Consider the following 18,682-nt stretch of genomic DNA (forward strand, 5'->3'; position numbering starts at 1 on the left):
ACAAAAGGAGAGGAGGTAGTAAGAGAGGAGACAAAAGGAGAGGAGGTAGTAAGAGAGGAGAGGAGAGGAGACAAAAGGAGAGAAGAGAGGAGGAGAGAGGAGGCAGGTGGAGCACAGTGTGCGGTCGCTCCATTCATCCGCTCCTCCGTCCATGGCTCCTCACCGGTACTCACTGAGCAGCTCCGCCGCCGTTCGCAGCGAGCCGGCGGCTGGAGCCGCAGCAGCGGGTCGCTACTACGGTGAGTAGGCTGACAGCTTCTGAACTACAGGCGGGACGTCGTGTGTCAGTGTGATGACTCTAATCACTTTAACGATCTTCGTTTTCTGCAACAGTTCACTTTGAAACACAAGTGAGCACTTGAACTAATAACTCTCATGTCATCAGAAGACACATCGAGTTCCAAGAACCTGGATCCTGTAAGACTGAAAACTGACTGGGGAAAAAATATCATAGGAACAAAAGAGTGAACTCTTATATCACTTTTGAAATAAGAGTTGATTTTTACAGTGAAACAATTGAGTCCTGAGGCAGAAACCTGCACAAAGCCGACAGACCCCCGTCTACTGACACACTCAGCATCTTCTCTATTTACTGTATATATATTTATATAAAGAAGGGTTTCATTTTGTCAAATGAACAACATGTGAGGATGGTGAGGACATGGGAGGGCAGGACGGTGTTTCTCGTAGCAGATGGAGGAAAATGGTTTGAAGGTGTTGATGCTTTGTTCTGAGCGGACTGAGGCTATTTTGGTGAGCGGCAGGATAAAAAGATTAGCTGAGTATTACTGTTCACTAATGCCACCATCAGCTGACCTCACTCAGCCCGCCCTCCTTCACACCAACTGCCCACTGCAGCAATTGGAGTATGCCATATCGAACCAATCATCATCATTAGAGACACTATTCTACTGACGTGCGTGTGTGCGTGCGTGCGTGCGTGCGTGCGTGTGTGCGCGCGCGTCCTGCAGCCCGTTGACAGTTACCTCGCCGTCCGACCTGTCGTCTGTTTCCTTTGGTCCAGTTTCATGTTCCCACTGATTTATTACACATGAACCAAGAGACGCTCACTGATTGGACAGTTTTGTCAGAGGTCCTCTGCATCATTGGCTCGGGCTGGGGAAAATATCTAATTGAGATTTTTTTTATTGCGATTTTCACTTGGAGCCTTCAGCTCTGTCTCTGTGATAGAGCTGCAACTAACGATTATTTTCTTGAAAAACTACTTGACCTGATAAATCGATTATCAAAATAGTTGCTGATTGATTTCGCAGTCGATTACTCATCGATCAATTGTTGCAGCTCTGTCTCTTTTCATGCGGAGAAACAGTCGCAGACGACTCTGATGTAGTTCTGTGCTCGTCACTTCTTTCACTGACTTGTTGGCCGTACACTCGTTGGTGATGTTGCCCCGAAGACGTGGCGACTGAATGATCCTGTTCCACATCTGTCGTCTCAATCCCGAAAACACTCCCGTATCACTGAAGTGCGGCTTTTCTTCGGGACTCGATTGTCCAACGTTGCTCCACTAACGCAACGTTTTTCTTTGGTTTCATCCGTGTGTTGTGTGCGCAGTCACTGGGATTGACCCCTGTGACCTGGCGACCCTGAAGGGATGAGTCATATAGTTAATGGATGGAGGCGATATTAAAGGTGCAGTAAGCGATTTTAGAGCTTGTCCATCTCTCGGTTGTTGGGATTTTTCTGGACTGGCCGGGTGGCCAACCCGCAGCCTCCAGTGCGGGAGACCGACGCGCATCCCACTAGACCAAAACCCCTGAGTCCTAGCGCCACTTGATAGCACGTCTCTTCAGGTGTCGAGGAGAGATGTTAACAAACTGCTCGCAGCTTTGGGGCTTGTTATGTGCAGTGACCATATATATATATATATATATATTTGAGGCTTGATTTTGACAGTTTACCTATAAACCTTATTATAAATAACACAAATACAACTAGATATATGGACCTTGAATTAAGAAAACAAACGTAAATGTAAACATGAATGCACATCTTTTCTGCATTGTGTATTCTACAAAATAAACGTTTTTTATGTCGTATTTCGGCAAACATAATCGCAGACGCCGATGCCACCTAGGTGAGGCTCATGTGGCCCCATATCATCGGCTAACTGTTAAATGGGTCAGGCTCAGGAAGCAGCTGTACTGTGAACTAAAAAAATCATATATTAACCTGGAAAAAGTTTAGCAAACTGTCAGGCTGGTTCTTATAATGACAATAATAATACTGTCACTTAATGGCAAGTCATGATGTTGTTATCAATCATAATAATGTTAATTATAGTTGAGTTGTCTCAGAGTTGGATCTGCAGAGATACCTGAGAGAGAGAGAGAGTGAGGCATGATGGGAGTTCGCCCAGCAGTCTCGGCCTATAGCAGCATCACTAAGAGATGGTTCAGTAAACGCCTGAGCAGCTCGAACTATAATCTTTATCAAAGAGGAAGGTTTTCAGTCTAACTTTAAAGACCCCCCTCCAGTCACGATTTAAAGTATATAAAAATAATCTGCTAGGCCAAATACGGGCTAGGGGTTAGGGCTAAGGAAGGAGGAATTCTGAAACTATGAATCTTCATGAGAGCACAGGCTGCGCGCCCCACCCACCACAGCTGCTGCTGTGCCGTAATGCCCTTGCGTCGCGGCTTGACGGACCTGATGTCGGTGTGATCGCGGCCGGCGAGGTGCGACACTTGGACTGGAGGAGAGGGGCGACACCGACACGTCCGGCGTCAGGGTAAAAAGAGCGCGCCGTTCCGGTTAAACTGCACCAGGACAAGGACCGGGACCGGGACCAGGACCAGCCCGGAGGCCGACCACGGGTGCAAGAGAACACGGAATGCGCGTCGGGAGACGAGACTGACAACTTTGATTTTGACGCCCGCAGGTGACTGATCACTCCCGGACTTCCATTGGCCTTCACTGGCAAAAAATAAATAAAAAGTCTCGCCGCCTGGAGGCCTGTTGCCTACATTTGCACATTGGACAGCGGTTGGTTGTCGTATTTGTGACGTACTAAAACTAGCTGGAACAGGATTCGTTTGAAGGGGAAAGTCAGACACAGAAGAAAAACCCTTTTTGGACTGGAGGGGGACTTTAAATGTAGAGAGGGGGTCTGCCTCCCTGGTCCCAGAGGAGAGGAGCCTGGTGGCTTGTGGTGCTTTCTTTTATTATTATTATTTTTTTAATAATATTTTTGTTGGGCCTTTTTCCGCCTTTAATTTAACAGGACAGCTAGGTGAGAGAGGGGAGAGAGAGGGGGGAAGGCATGCAGGAAATCGTCACAGGTCGGATTCAAACCCACAAGTATATGTGTGCCTGATATTGGCATTGTCCCTCACATATCCATATTGGTCAGGCTCAAATTTAAACCATGTGATGAGCCCTGAATGTTTAGCTTGCACCACCACAAGTCTGACATTTTCAATTGTAACAAGAAATAATCGTCTCATTGGCAGATTGCAAAATAACTCTCTGAACACCTTCATGCTCCATAGCATTCATACTGTATCTTCAAAATGTCACAGGATAAAAGAACCCATTCCTTTTTGGTGCTGATCCGGACATAGGAGTGGATCCAGGGATTTCTTTTCACTTTCTTTAACTTTCCAAGATGGCTGGACAGACGACATTTGATGAAAAGAATCTGGCATACTTAGAGGACTGCTATCTATGAGTGTGTTCGATCTACCTTTAGAGATCATTTGCAGGAAAGGACCATTATCTGGAAGCCACCCAGAGACTTTGAATCCTTGAGTGTAAACTTTGTGTAGGCATTAATATACAATATCCTGCCCTTCGTGTGTCAGTCTCCCTCTCCATCGTACCGTCCTCCACGCTCAGCCCTTCACTGCTCCTTCACATTTCCACCTTTACTACTGAATAATCTGAATACATTTCCATCTCATTTCTTCCCTCTGTTCTTTGTCTTGTCAAGAATTGTTTCTCCTCACACACACGCACACACACACACTTAAAAGTCCTCTGTTATTCTCAGAAGGACGGTCTGACAGGCAACCACAGGGGCTCTCTTCACTCTAGTTCCCATCTCTTGTGCTTCCTTTGTCGACCAGTACTCCCTCTGGTGTGTGTGTGTGTGTGTGTGTGTGTGTGTGTGTGTGTGTGTGTGTGTGTGTGTGTGTGTGTGTGTGTGTGTGTGTGTGTGTGTGTGTGTGTGTGTGTGTGTGTGTGTGTGTGTGTGTGTGTGTGTGTGTGTGTGTGTGTGTGTGTGTGTGTGTGTGTGTGTGTTCATACAAACAGTAGTCACTTTCTTCTCACTTTTTTCACCCTCTCTGTGTCTGTGTTGATCGGGCTGGGCGGTACACCGGTTCATACTGAATACCGGTGTTTATTTTCCATATGAAATGAACTTTTCATATACTGTAACACCGGTGCTGTGACGCTGAGGGGGACCCTTTTCACTGCTGCACGGCTAAAATGCATGTTACAGCTCTTGAGCAGTAACCACGATCATTGAGAATTATTAAATGTCGACGGAGCGTTTCCATGTCCACACAGTGGTCGGGATGCAGAGGATACGTTTCTTTTTCTCCAGGGCCAATGTGCTGTGTCGCTCCGGGACCACCCCCCTTGCTTTCCTTAATCAGCGTGACAAAGGACTCAGACTTTTCTTTTAACTTGAGGCTCTGCTGCGTTTATTATATGAAGACAGACGCTAACCAGAATATTCTGTAAAAGTTACTATAGTAAGCAACTCATAATATGTCCATGCAGTGTGGGTGGGAGGAATGAAAAAACTAATACATTACATTTCTGCACTTCAAAATAATTTACAAAAAGAGGATGAAGTAGCAAGTGAAGGTGGATGTGAAAGCAACAAAAAACACACTCTCAGTGAGCCGACTCCTGCTCTGCCAGACAGGAAGTGAGTTGGGCTCTGATTGGACTTTGATGGCCGACAGGAAGCAGGAGGATGAAAGTGGATGGAGCTCAGGCCTCCCTCTAAATATTTCCTGTTAACTCTGAGATGTAAACTAGAGACAAAGCGTGCGTGCGTGCGTGCGTGCGTGCGTGCGTGCGTGCGTGCGTGCGGTTGTGTTTGAATATAAAGTGTGATGCAGCTGATGTCTAGATCTTGACAAGCAACGTCTCACTTCCCCATCTTCATCTTCCACAACGCTCAGTGTCTCTGTGAAGGAGGGAGGAAAAGAAACATTCACAAAGTGTAAAAGAGAGATTGAATGACAGTCTCATTAGCATGTCAAAGATGGATATATATATATACCGTATAGTTAGTATAGTTTTTATTTAATTATTTTTTTTGCAATCCTAACATCACACAGATTATAAAATAAGATGTCACAGCAGCAAAGGGGGTAGTAAACATTCTACTTTGCCACTGGTCCAGCTTCTTTTTTGGCTCCAGGCGTGAACTTTGTGGGTTTGGGAAGCTACAAGTGATGACGTGTACGTAGACAGGCTCGTGTACAGGCAGAGTTCTGCCCGGCAACGATTTCATCCATTTAGTTTTTATCTCTTTGTTTTTCAGGAGAACCACACAAGTTTGATCCTTCCTTCAGAGGTCCAGTCTGCAGAAGGTAATTCCATACACCCTCTTTTTTTCTCATAAGGTATCAAAGATACTTATTAAATGATCTCAGCTTGTATATTTGTCATATCACGTTCTGTTACATGAGTGAAACATTAGGCAGATTAGTGAAAGAGAGTGTTTTGGTTCAGTTTTAATAAACAGGTGTCAGAAGTGATACTGAACATTTTCTGTATTCAACCAGACCAGGGTCTTTGGATATTGTACTGCAATGTCTGATATTGAATGTGTTTGCATCTTGCCAAACATGTAAACTAACAACACATCCTCATTATCCTATTGACGTGTGATGTCATCCAACAACAGGGACCAAGCCTCGATGTTTCTTGTTTCACAGCCGAAGCTACTTTCAGACCAACAATGTGCAGTCTTAATTTTCCTGCTCTGGCATCTGGTCTGAAAGCCAGTGGCACAGTAACCCTTCACTGTTACTTTAAGGATCAAGATAGTGATGTACGCAATAGGCTCAGGAGGTGGAGTCGGTCGTCCACTTACCCAAAGGTCGGCGGTTCGATCCCAGCTTCCCCTAGTCCACATGCCGATGGGGCCTCGGGAAAGATACCTAACCCAAACTGCCTCTGACGGCTCTTCAGCGTGTGAATGTGTGAATGTGACTCGTCCTGTAAAGCGCTTTGAGTGGTCAATAAGACCAGAGAAGTGCTGTTATATATGTTTACCATTTAGCTACGGGAGGCGGTTGAACAATGAGCGTACAAACTCTGATCTCCTTGTGCACTAAGTAATGAAAGGGTTCTCTCTTACCACCTGGTAAATACACCATCATAATATGGATCCACCAAGGTGACAGTTCACCTGGCATTTAAAGGCAAATGGAAGCTCAAACCGGGAGCTCAAATCAGACGGAAAATCTAGAAATCTAGACGTCAGTAGACATCAGTAGACATGAGTGGATGTGAGTAGACACCAGTAGACGCGAGTAGACGTGAGTAGACACCAGTAGACGCGAGTAGACGCGAGTAGACACCAGTAGACTTCAGTAGACGTCAGTAGACGTCAGTAGACGTCAGTATACATGAGCAGACGTCAGTAGACGTCAGTAGACTTCAGTAGACGTCAGTAGACGTCAGTAGACGCAAGTAGACGTCAGTAGATGTGAGTAGACGTCAGTAGATGTGAGCAGACGTCAGTAGCAATCAGTAGACGTGGTAGTCTTCTTTCTGAGGAACGCTACAGTGTGTTGCATAGCAACTGCCAAGCACTGTGCAGGCAGCCAGGAGGGACGACTTGGTTGAAAAAACTCGTTGGTTTTTCTCACGAAATAAAAAAATTAAATTGTAGTGTGTCTATAACATTCATTTCACCAAACTTGTAGCTGTTTTATGAAATCAACAGCTCACTTCACACCGTGATATACGCTCATATATAATGAGTATATACATATATATATATATATATATATATATATATATATATCACGTCCTGTCCTGAGCTATTGCTTAAATACTCCATGTTACACCCGAACTCTCAGTCCGTGTGTGAACATAGTGTCAGGCAGCGTCGTCCTCATGTATAAAAATGTCAACGGACTTTTCTTCATGAAGTTTTCTGCTGCAACTTGTTTTTCTTCTCTGTCCCTCCAGAAGCTGCACTGACATCTTATGTTGTTTGATCTTCATCATTGTCATCCTCTCATATGTGGCTCTGGGCATTGTGGGTGAGTGCATGCGCACACACACACACACACACACACACGCACACACACGCACACACACACACACTCACACACACTCACACACACTCACACACACTCACACACACTCACACACACTCACAGAGCTTTGATCAGACTCGTCTTGCAGTGTGTTCTCTTGTGACTCCACACACTCTTGGTCTTTGTTGTTTCCTCTTGATCTCCTCTCACTTACACTTGACGAACAACTCGACACAGATCCAACTCTGTTCTCACCTCACAGTATGGCAACGTCTCACGACTCCGCTGCTATCTCTTTCTGTTGGTGGGTTCTTATTTTGGGCTGCACAAGGAAGATCGGAGTGGACAGAGCCATCTAATCTCGGTGTATTAATACCAGCTGCAGTATTCAGTGCAGTTATGTAATCAGGATGTGATCATGTCCATGTATGTGAACGTGTCAAACGCAGGTGTAAATGGAGTCAGAGAGAAAAGCTGCAGTGGGCAGGTTACAGGAGCTTTGCAGAGAAAGTTTCCACGGTAACTGAGCTGCAGGGAGAGTGATCTCAGTTTCGCTGACATTTTTTCAGATTTGTGTGTGAGGTCAGAGCTCTGTTACCCCTGAATGAAATAGATTGATGCAATTAGAGACGAGGCGAGAGGTCGGCGCATCGCTGGGCGGGTTTTTTCTTCTGTTTGAGACACAGGGAGAGGTGCGAGGAGCGGAGGCAGAATACAGTAGAGCAACGGGAATCTCTTTGTTGCTCCTGAAGTCATGGCAGCAAGTCCAGGCAGAGGCTGAATGGAAGCATCTTATTATGAGAGCTAATAGAAAAGTGATGTCCAAATCAACTTTTGCCACTTTTGCCTGTTTGCTCCGGGCACTCGGTTCAGAAGTGTTGGAGCTTCTCTCCTAGTTAAGCGTGGGTGTGTTCTGGACGTCAGGTGCAATAAACCAATCTCCCACACACTGTAATACTGCAGCACCGACTGGGACGGACAGTCGGTTCACACTGCTCTCACGTTCACTGCACTCTGGGTCCTGTCGACCAGCAGAACAGAACCCTTGTTTCCACAGGACTCCACTTCACTATCTTCGATCGAGTCAATCTGACATCATCACTGGACCTAAGAACTGTTTGAATGTAAGAAGCTCTGAAGTATGAGATCACATTCCTGAGTATGATGTCACTTCAGGGCTTAGATCACTGGGATAACTTTCCAACGCTCATTTCACTTCTTTCTTTCTGAAATATGCATGACTTCAGAGCTCTCTCTCATGTGGAGATGTGTGGTTACAGATACAGACAGAGACACATTGAGATATCACTACAAATGGTCCCTGTTACTGCCACGTGGTCAGCAGGTGGGTGTGTGTGTGTGTGTGTGTGTGTGTGTGTGTGTGTGTGTGTGTGTGTGTGTGTGTGTGTGTGTGTGTGTGTGTGTGTGTGTGTGTGTGTGTGTGTGTGTGTGTGTGTGTGTGTGTGTGTGTGTGTGTGTGTGTGTGTGTGTGTGTGTGTGTGTGCGTGTGTGGCCTTATACCCTAGTATAACCTCATTCCTTTGATAGTACGGAGCAGATTTCGTTAATAGAGTTTGGAGTGAGGGTATCACAGTGTGTGTGTGTGTGTGTGTGTGTGTGTGTGTGTGTGTGTGTGTGTGTGTGTGTGTGTGTGTGTGTGTGTGTGTGTGTGTGTGTGTGTGTGTGTGTGTGTGTGTGTGTGTGTGTGTGTGTGTGTGTGTGTGTGTGTGTGTTACTGTTTGGTTACTGGTGACATCATCCCATAAATAGGATATGAACACACTAATCCCACTTTGTTCATGTGCACACTGACTGCGTGAGCTGCATTGCACTCTGCAACAAAGACATTTCCACTCCCGCTCTGCCGCGACCAGACATGGATGACATCATTCCTGATGACATCACCCTCACTCTCTCACGCCCGCCCCCCTGACTGGACTTTGTACCTCTCCCCCATGTCTTTCTTTCCCCATCCCGCCTTCCTCCCATCAGTGCTACACACACACACACACACACACACACACACACACACACACACACACACACACACACACACACACAAATTCATAACACCATAACTCTGTACATGTGTGTGTAGAGCATAGAGATGACCAGGATTTGAAGACATTAAGAAGGATACATTCTTTCCATAACATTCCATGTGGGTTAGGTGAATCTGAAGAGCAATGAGTATCAGCAACTGCATGAATTATCTCTTTAAAATCACTCCACGCGCATTTTATATTACATTTTGAGTAGTTTGATGTCGTACTGAGGGTCAACACTGCGTGTGGTGATGTACTGTAGTAATGAGTTACAAACCTAGCACACTTCGGTTATAGTAATATTTATAATTTCATAGGTCAGCCAAGTATGACGACATAAACCCAGTAAATCACAGTAATGAGATTTGTTTTGACTGATTTCATGTTTTGGCACTGAGAGAAGTGATCATTTATACAGCACACACACACACACACACACACACACACACACACACACACACACACACACACACACACACACACACACACTGGATGACTTAGTTTCTCTCTGAACCATGAGGAAGAATTCATTTCCTTTTCTGTTTTACAGAGTTCGGTTTGGTGTTCTGTGCTGACTTTTCATAGGATTAAGATGAGCGATTCTTATGGAAATAAGATTGTTATCAAACATTAGATATGAAGTTATCAGATAGTGAATATTCTGTTTGTCTCGTCCGTCCCTCCGTCCAGCCTGGTCACACGGGGACCCCAGGAAGGTTCTCTATCCAACAGACAGCTACGGACAGTTCTGTGGGCAGAAGGGGACGTCCAACGCGTAAGTGACCGTCAATACACTGAGCGTTGGTCCATCGTGAATCCTCTCCTCATGAAACTGATGCAAGTGCAATGATGAATGGAGCCATTTTGTTGGCAGGCTCCAGGAGAGAGATGACATGAAGAGGCAACACACACACACACACACACACACACACACACACACACACACACACACACACACACACACAGTATGTTTCTCTTGTTAGCTGTGCCATCTACTGGTGATTCCCTGTAGCTACAGGCCGAAGAGTATTGCCTTTTTCAAATAGTCATATCAAACCTTTAATGGGCATCAGTCTATATCCGACCTCCATGATGCTCTTTACGACCGGGACCAAAGAGGCCAAAGGCCGATAAGAAATCATATGAAGTACTAAATGCAGTACAGAAGCTGAGGCAGATTGGACTTACTGTAGGTCCTAAACTTAAAGACCTACATGCAAGAATGAGTCAAACTGTATCAGAAAATGTCTCTTGGTTTACTGTATCTCAACAGAGTAGTCTCGAGTTCACGTAGCGTGACGACGTAACCAATGGTTGAACTGGTTCATATTGATCACCGTATTTTTGCATTTAGTTTTTATTATATATTATTGATTGATTGAAATAATACAGAATATCCATTAGGGATGTCCAAACTACACACGCCTATAAAACATACTTGTGGTTTACATTTGTTTTAAACAAACTAAAACCCATCAAGGAACAGCTTGGATGCCAACATTTTTTTTCTTCTTAATGCATTGCAGAGCTATATAATTGTCAAGCATCTATGTTGGATTGATTTTAAAAACTTGAATGTACTGGAAGTGGGCACTGTGCGTCTGTAGTATCGGATCGGGACACGGTATTGGCAGATACTCAATACTAAATGAATCTCATCGGATCGGGACGTCCCAATATCCATTGGATCACAAGCTTTTGATGCATGTGCTCAAAGTTCTGAGTGTTCATAATGTGTCATTTTGGACAGTTTTGAAAATGTGATGTCAGAGGAAAGAAAAATATCTAAGCACTCGAGAAAAACTGTGAAACCCCAACTATCACTTAAGACAACAGTTGGAAAGAGAACTTGAAAAGATGGAAAGTGGATTTATGGATGTTTATTTGCTTTGGACACCAGCGGTGATGACGACGTCCTCAGATCGTCACACTAGGTGTCCTCAGGTCAGACTTGAGGTAGGACTCAGTCATCGGGCTCTGAGGGGTTTTGAAGTACTTTACTTTGCCTGTCGCGGTGAGTCATAATCATGAGGATAAGATGGATGAATCTGCTTCCCAATCTCAAGCTGATCACAGCAGCAGCTCTAACCAACGCCACCGACTGATCATGTGCTGCGCGAGTGTGTGATTTAACATGAGCACTTTATTTTGCAGGAAGAAACCCATCCTGTTCTACTTCAACATCTTAAAATGTGCCAACCCGACGATACTCATCAACCTGCAGTGCCCCACCACGCAGGTACTCCCTCAGCACATGACCAAGTATCAGCTGTAGTGACACAGCATCAGTTATCATGGTCCCATCTGATGCGTCACATCAGTCAGTCATGGTCCCATCTGATGCATCACATCAGTTATCATGGTCCCATCTGATTCATCACATCAGTTATCATGGTCCCATCTGATTCATCACATCAGTTTATCATGGTCCCATCCGATGCATCACATCAGTCAGTCATGGTCCCTTTTGATGCATCACATCAGTCAGTCATGGTCCCTTTTGATGCATCACATCAGTTTATCATAGTCCCATCTGATGCATCACATCAGTCAGTCATGGTCCCATCTGATGCATCACATCAGTTTATCATGGTCCCATCTGATGCGTCACATCAGTCAGTCATGGTCTCATCTGATGCATCACATGAGTCAGTCATGGTCCCATCTGATGCATCACATCATTCAGTCATGGTCCCATCTGATGCATCACATCAGTTTATCATGGTCCCATCTGATGCGTCACATCAGTCAGTCATGGTCCCATCTGATGCATCACATCAGTCAGTCATGGTCCCATCTGATGCATCACATCAGTCAGTCATGGTACCTTTTGATGCATCACATCATTCAGTCATGGTCCCATCTGATGCATCACATCAGTTTATCATGGTCCCATCTGATGCGTCACATCAGTCAGTCATGGTCCCATCTGATGCATCACATCAGTCAGTCATGGTCCCATCTGATGCATCACATCAGTCAGTCATGGTACCTTTTGATGCATCACATCAGTTTATCATGGTCCCATCTGATACATCACATTCAACTGGGACAGGCAGACCGACGTCTGGGCTAAAGCAGCAATGGTAGTGATCAAGAACCAGTGAATACGTCAGCAAACGTTCTGTCTGTGTCGACTTTCTTCCAGATGTGTGTGTCACAGTGTCCAGACAAGTTTGCCACCTACACTGAGATGCAGCTGCAACACAAACTCGGCAAGAGCTACTGGGACTATTATAGACAGTTCTGTAAGCCTGGATTCAACAACCCGGACAAGGTACTGATACACATGATGAACTGTGCTTTAAAGATAGTAATGTACAGCTCAGCGTTACTGGAACTTCTACATTTGACTCTTTGGAGTACTCTTGCGTAGCAGGACTTTTGTTTGGGCTCTGTTCACATCAGATTCTATGGCCGAGTCACTATGGCCCTAAATATTCTGCATTGCCCAAGAGGCACTAGGTGACGTTCACCTGTCCTCGCTCTCACGGGAGTCTAGCGACATAACATCAGCGTGCGGGTGTAGCAATGTTGTACAAGCGAAAAATAAGAGAAGAACAAGAGGGCGATCGTGTTGGCCTGGCTCCAAAAGAGCTCCAAGAGAACGCAAACTTAGTCTGACGACGACACGGAGCTTCAAAGGTCAAACTCCCTCCCGGAGCAAACAGCGAATGCAGACCAGCGTTTGAACATTGTTGGAAGAAATGATCTGAATAGACAAGTCAGTTTTCAGACAAGTTAATGTTCAGGTTATACATTTAAATACATGTATGTTGTGGACATCACTTATACCTCCTAGTATCTTTTATTCTCTGTAGAAAATCATGATGTAATACTTAATCATCTGCCGATACCAGCTGATATACACGAGTACCGGCACTTTGTCTTTCAAAGTTCAGACTAGCTGACCTCTCACCCTGGTGTCTATCCTGTGTCCCGCAGCCGGTGTCTCAGGTGCTCCGAGACGAGGACTGTCCATCCATGATCATCCCCAGTAGACCATGTAAGCATCCCACAACGCAACACTGTATGTCCGTGTTTACGTTCAACATAGACGAAAATGACATCCAGATAACCTCCAGACAACCCTCTGCTCGCTCGTAAGAATCTTTATGGTCATTAATGATTGAACATGTGCTGGTCAGTCCTCCAGAGGTGTCTGCCACACTTCTCCACTCTGAACGGGACGGTGACTGTCGCGAACAGGACCAGGTTCAGGGACGCTCTGGAGATTCCACACAGTGTCAGTGAACTCCAACATGCTGCCAAGTACGGTCACCTGCTCTTCACACTCATTCACCCATGACTCATTGTCTGGGGGTGTGGATATGAACTCTCTTCCCTCTCCTGTGTGCAGGGGCATAACGGGACTCGTGGACACGAGGGAGATGGGCATGAAGATAATGGAGGATTACGCCAAGTCTTGGACCTGGATACTCATGTAACTACACAAACAACACACGGATATTTACTGTTCGTAGTCCAGCTGCAGAAACGGTTCCACCTTTGTCTACTGTCTGTGTCACTGAATAACGGCCACGATTTACCTCTGTCACGTTCACACGAGTGTTCGAAGTGAAGACTGTGACTCAGCCCACCTTATAGTTTCTGGATGCCTGTTTGATGAACACTTCTCATCTTCTCTTCTTGAGCTACTGTCTCCATTTTAGCATTTACCATTCTCCTGTACTAACTCCTTGTGGCCACAGTACTCATACTGAAGCCGCTTTTTCAAAACTCTTGAGCCAAACAATTGATCTGACCCTCCAAAACTCACTGGAGTCACCAGAACTCACGGTTCATGTCTCATCAAGAGCAAGACAGAAATCAGACACACCGACAACAGGGAACATCACATATACGATCAACTCCCATCTTTGAAGATGGAATGATTTTCTTCACATGAATCAGTATGACGTTGTCGAATGCGAAAAACTCATTTGACTTTATTGACTGTTCCAAAGCATATGGTAGAAGGATGAATCAGAAACGGCTCCTGTGCATGTTAAACCCCTTGTACTCTTTGCAACCTGCCGACAGAGGGCTGCTGATTTCCCTGGCTGTTAGTCTGGTCTTCATCCTGCTGCTGAGGTTCACAGCTGGGTTGCTGCTGTGGACCACCATCATCTCCGTCGTGCTGCTGCTGGCATACGGTGAGACCTCAGGCCTCCGCATTGTTTCTACCTGAATCGGAACTTTCCCATCCAGTCGTGCGCTCAGCTCTCTGACCACAGAGATCTCACTGTGGAGTGACGATCTTACTGACAACCTCTTATCAGAGCGTGTGTGTGTGTGTGTGTGTGTGTGTGTGTGTGTGTGTGTGTGTACAGGCATGTGGTACTGCTCCGTGGTTTGGTCCCAGCTCAGACACACACCAGGGTCGGATGTGGCCATAGCAGAAGTTGGCCTGCAGACTGACCTGCAGGTCTACTTACAACTCAGACAGACATGGATCGTATTTTGTAAGTCTGTTATGTATTTGTGAGGATATGACTCAAAATGTCAGGCTTTGCCCTATCTCTCAATGGAATCCTTAAAAAAAGAATAATCCTGAGTCCAGATCCATGGACGAGACCTTGTCTTTGATTAAAAAAACAAACAGGCGAATCCGTCCATACATTTTGGAGAAATCGTGCCAACAAACAAATCGATCAAACCGAACAAATCACATGACCTCCTTCGCAGAGGTAATCAAATATCAAACTAACGCCCCATGTCGCCATGTTAAAGAAGGTGAAACTAGTTTCTGGATCTGTTTTTCTTGGGTCTTGCCCCAACCCTCCGCAAAATGTCATGGAACTCATTGTAGTCAGTTTTGTGGAACAAAACACATGAAAACCAATGAAAACATAACCTTTACTTTGGAAGGGAGCTGAGTCACAAAGTGATTTTCGTGGGAGTCAAATCATTTAACACAAGAGAATTTGAAAAAACAGTGAAGTGGAATCCGATCATAGGTATTGTGTGTGTTTGTCAGTGGTGTCTCTGGGAGTGACTGAAGCCTCCATCTTGGCCATGTTGATCTTCTTGAGGAGAAGAGTCCGAGTGTCCATCGCCCTGCTCAGAGAGGCCAGCAAGTATGACCGCAGACGGCCGCACGGGAAAATCACAAACCATGACAAATGATCCTTTAATTGTACATAAAGCATATTTGAAGGGGCAGCAAGCGATTCTAAAGCGCGACACGTTTTGTAAAAATCTGCGAACATTTACACATTTACACGCCCAGATTCTGTGGACTCACTGTCTCACTGTGTGGCGTTTGTGAACATCACTCGTCGACACCTTCAGACACGCGCTGGCGGGTGATGCGGACACTCTGTGGCTTTGGCCTAGTGACATACCCGATGTCGGGGGGCCGCGTCCCGGCCAGAGCAGTAAAATCACTACAGCAAAGAGAGAAACAAGCTTTCTCCAGAATCACTTGCTGCCCCTCTAAGCTATTCTGAACTTCACCAACATGACAGTAGTATCTCTGTTGCTGCAGAGCCATCGGTCACATCATGTCCACACTGTTCTTTCCAGTCGTCACCTTCCTCTTGTTGACCCTTTGCATCTCCTGCTGGGCGGTGACCGCAGTGTATCCTTTCACGACGACACCTTGGACATGTTATCACCTCTTCTTTTAGTTCAGAGCGTAGTGGTTCCTTTGACGGAGTCACTCCCATGTTAGAATCCGTGTGTCAATGATGATGTTTCTGTATCATCATTTTTCTGCCCAGCCTGTCAGGTGTGTCTTTAACCCGCACTGTGAAACCAGTTACCTCGCGTCCTCCGGCGAAGCCATCTACAAAGTGACGTCTCCCGATGTGAGCTGCCCCTACACCAACAGCACCTGCAATCCTGAGGTACCGTACATCGTCTTCCGGTTCTGGTTCGAAGGTGAACGGCTATTGCCGAGCGGTTGTACGGCGTTATTTTTGCGGCCGACAGTAGCCATAAAAGGTCTTATAATAAATGCACGGCATTGCAAGACAACCCTCTCGCCTGTTCATTATTCCCCCAGCGGCCCCAGGCGGGACGCTACAGTATTGACAAAGGTTTTAGGCCCCTTTGGGAAACTGAACAGTCAAACTGCATTTGTCCATATTTACTGAAGGTCTGCAGCACATTTGCACAAATAGCATGACATGTTTTTAATCAGTTATTTGAAGCTATCAAAATGATGTGAAACGATATGATTGACAGCTGAGACCGACTCGACCAATAATGTCCACTGCGCAGACTCTGGCTCCAAAATGACCTTATAAGCACAAGATGGCCGCACCTGTATCCGAGAGGGTTTTTGCTTCATTTTTGTACAGCTTGAGGAAGTGGAGATCTTTATTTAGAGTCTATTCGTCTGCTACACAACATAACACAACACAAAGCTCCATCCAGAGACTGCTGCACATCGTATAAAGGCTTCTTTTTATAAACTATATATATATACATAAACTATATTTGTCCCTACACCCTTTCATAATGATACAAAAAAGAGATACACACAGTATCTCTACTTTAGTGTTTTGCGCCATTGCTTTATTCAGCTGTGTGCAGCACTCTGTCCCACTATCTCTCTCTCACCCTCTCACTCACTCACTCACCCACTCAAACACACACGCGCGCGCACACACACACACACACACACACACACACACACACACACACACACACACACACCCTGCTCCTGGAGGCCAATCAACATCATTTCCATCAACATGTACATCATTTCCATCAACATGTACATCATTTCCATCAACATGTACATCATTTCCAGTGTGGCCACTGTCCCAGAACAGCAAATGTGGTCTGAGTGATGGGATCTGAAGTGTGTCCTCAGTGCATTGGGGTGGGGTTCATGTTTGTACCTGTCTTCAGATCACCTGAGACGGAAGGTGTGAACAGGGCCTGAGATCGGTGGTAGTTAGAGGATTTCCTTGTGCATTTGTAGAATTGACAATAAGACAAATCTGTCATCTGCTATCTACAATCTAATAAAGCCATAAGTAAATACATACAATTACAGAAATGTTCTAGGATTGTTCTACTTCATGTATGTAAATGATCATAACTATTTTTTTTAATTAAAGAAAACATAACCATTATAAAATATTTTACAACGCATACATTTGCTGTAGAAAAGGCCTATAGTGGCTGTGGTGCACAACCTCAGTCTTCACACTATATAGATGACATAATAATGACTGAGATTCTTTATAGACTGTCCTGTGCTCCCCCTCACATTTCTGTCAGACCTTCAACAGAACCAACATCTCCACATCAGCGCTGTGTCTGGGCTCGCAGTGTCTGTTCGCCTTCTACGGCGGAGAGACGTCCTACCACCGCCACCTCCCCCTGTTGCAGCTGTCCAACCTCCTGGTCTTCCTCTGGCTGGTCAACTTCAGCCTGGCCCTGGAGCAGTGCACCCTGGCCGGCACGTTCGCTAGCTACTACTGGGCCAAGAGGAAGCCTCAGGACATCCCGGCATGTCCCCTCTTCTCCTCCTTCAGTAGGGCTGTCAGGTCAGGTCAGGACAGGACGGCGGTCAAGTCAAAGTCTGAACACACAAATATGTCAAACAGAGAGGCCCGTGGGTCACAATGTACTGAGCCCGTCCTCTGACCGTCCGCAGGTATCACACAGGCTCTTTGGCATTTGGAGCTCTAATTCTTTCTGTGGTCCAGCTCCTGCGGATCATACTGGAATTCCTGGAGCAGAAACTAAAAGGTACACAAGCACACACACACACACATTGGTGCTGTCCCTAGCCTCTTACCCTGACCTAAACCTAATTCGAACCATAATATTAGCTAAATTAAGCTAAAATAAGATTACTCTTCGGATTTTTTTTCTTGCATCCCAATACGTATCACATACAAAACCAAACAACAGAGCAAATGCATACACACACTTATGGCACCGCACATTATGGATAAGTGGCTGTGGTCATGTACCATGACATTGAATCCAAATCTTAACCCTCAAACAGCTCTTTGAAATCCCGAGGGCCAGCGTCGGCAGATGGGAAATGTTCAAGTATCGTACCAGAGGCTTGCAAATCTAGCCATATGAAATGAGGCGGGAGAATTTTGCAAGCTCCACATCTGAACGGCTGTCTGTGTCTCTTCGATCATCTGCCGCTTGGCTGGAAAGACGCCGCATGAGAAGAAACTAGTACTAGCACTGCTGTGCTGATTAGTAAAACTTAGAGCTTACTAATTATGTCACTTTATTATGTGAATATCAGCATTATTGAGAGTACATCATACAGAGGACATGTATGATGTACTCTCACCAAGACGATAGTTCCTGTCCATCTGGTAACACTGATGAGGCATCCAGCGGTCGGTTCCCCGCCTCCTCCAGTCCCTAGTCTGCGCTGTGTGAATGATGCGA

General features: G+C 45.6%; 1 protein-coding gene across 4 annotated transcripts in view; it reads left to right on the plus strand.

The window, feature by feature from the left end:
* The window catches only part of slc44a5a (solute carrier family 44 member 5a), a 27,225-nt gene continuing 8,543 nt past the window's right edge, over window positions 1–18,682 (plus strand). For all 4 annotated transcript variants that reach the window (XM_047332135.1, XM_047332138.1, XM_047332136.1 and 1 more), the window contains exons 1-16: window positions 1–239; window positions 5,525–5,573; window positions 7,186–7,259; window positions 9,992–10,076; window positions 11,456–11,540; window positions 12,450–12,578; window positions 13,247–13,307; window positions 13,450–13,573; window positions 13,662–13,745; window positions 14,345–14,457; window positions 14,635–14,766; window positions 15,282–15,381; window positions 15,792–15,884; window positions 16,065–16,152; window positions 17,540–17,808; window positions 17,919–18,013. In XM_047332135.1, coding sequence (XP_047188091.1) covers window positions 152–239; window positions 5,525–5,573; window positions 7,186–7,259; window positions 9,992–10,076; window positions 11,456–11,540; window positions 12,450–12,578; window positions 13,247–13,307; window positions 13,450–13,573; window positions 13,662–13,745; window positions 14,345–14,457; window positions 14,635–14,766; window positions 15,282–15,381; window positions 15,792–15,884; window positions 16,065–16,152; window positions 17,540–17,808; window positions 17,919–18,013 — 1,669 coding nt within the window. In that variant the 5' untranslated portion in view covers window positions 1–151. The remainder of the gene's footprint in view (window positions 240–5,524; window positions 5,574–7,185; window positions 7,260–9,991; window positions 10,077–11,455; window positions 11,541–12,449; window positions 12,579–13,246; window positions 13,308–13,449; window positions 13,574–13,661; window positions 13,746–14,344; window positions 14,458–14,634; window positions 14,767–15,281; window positions 15,382–15,791; window positions 15,885–16,064; window positions 16,153–17,539; window positions 17,809–17,918; window positions 18,014–18,682) is intronic.

Source organism: Scophthalmus maximus, chromosome 5, assembly GCF_022379125.1.
Source record: "Scophthalmus maximus strain ysfricsl-2021 chromosome 5, ASM2237912v1, whole genome shotgun sequence".
NCBI lineage: Eukaryota > Metazoa > Chordata > Actinopteri > Pleuronectiformes > Scophthalmidae > Scophthalmus > Scophthalmus maximus.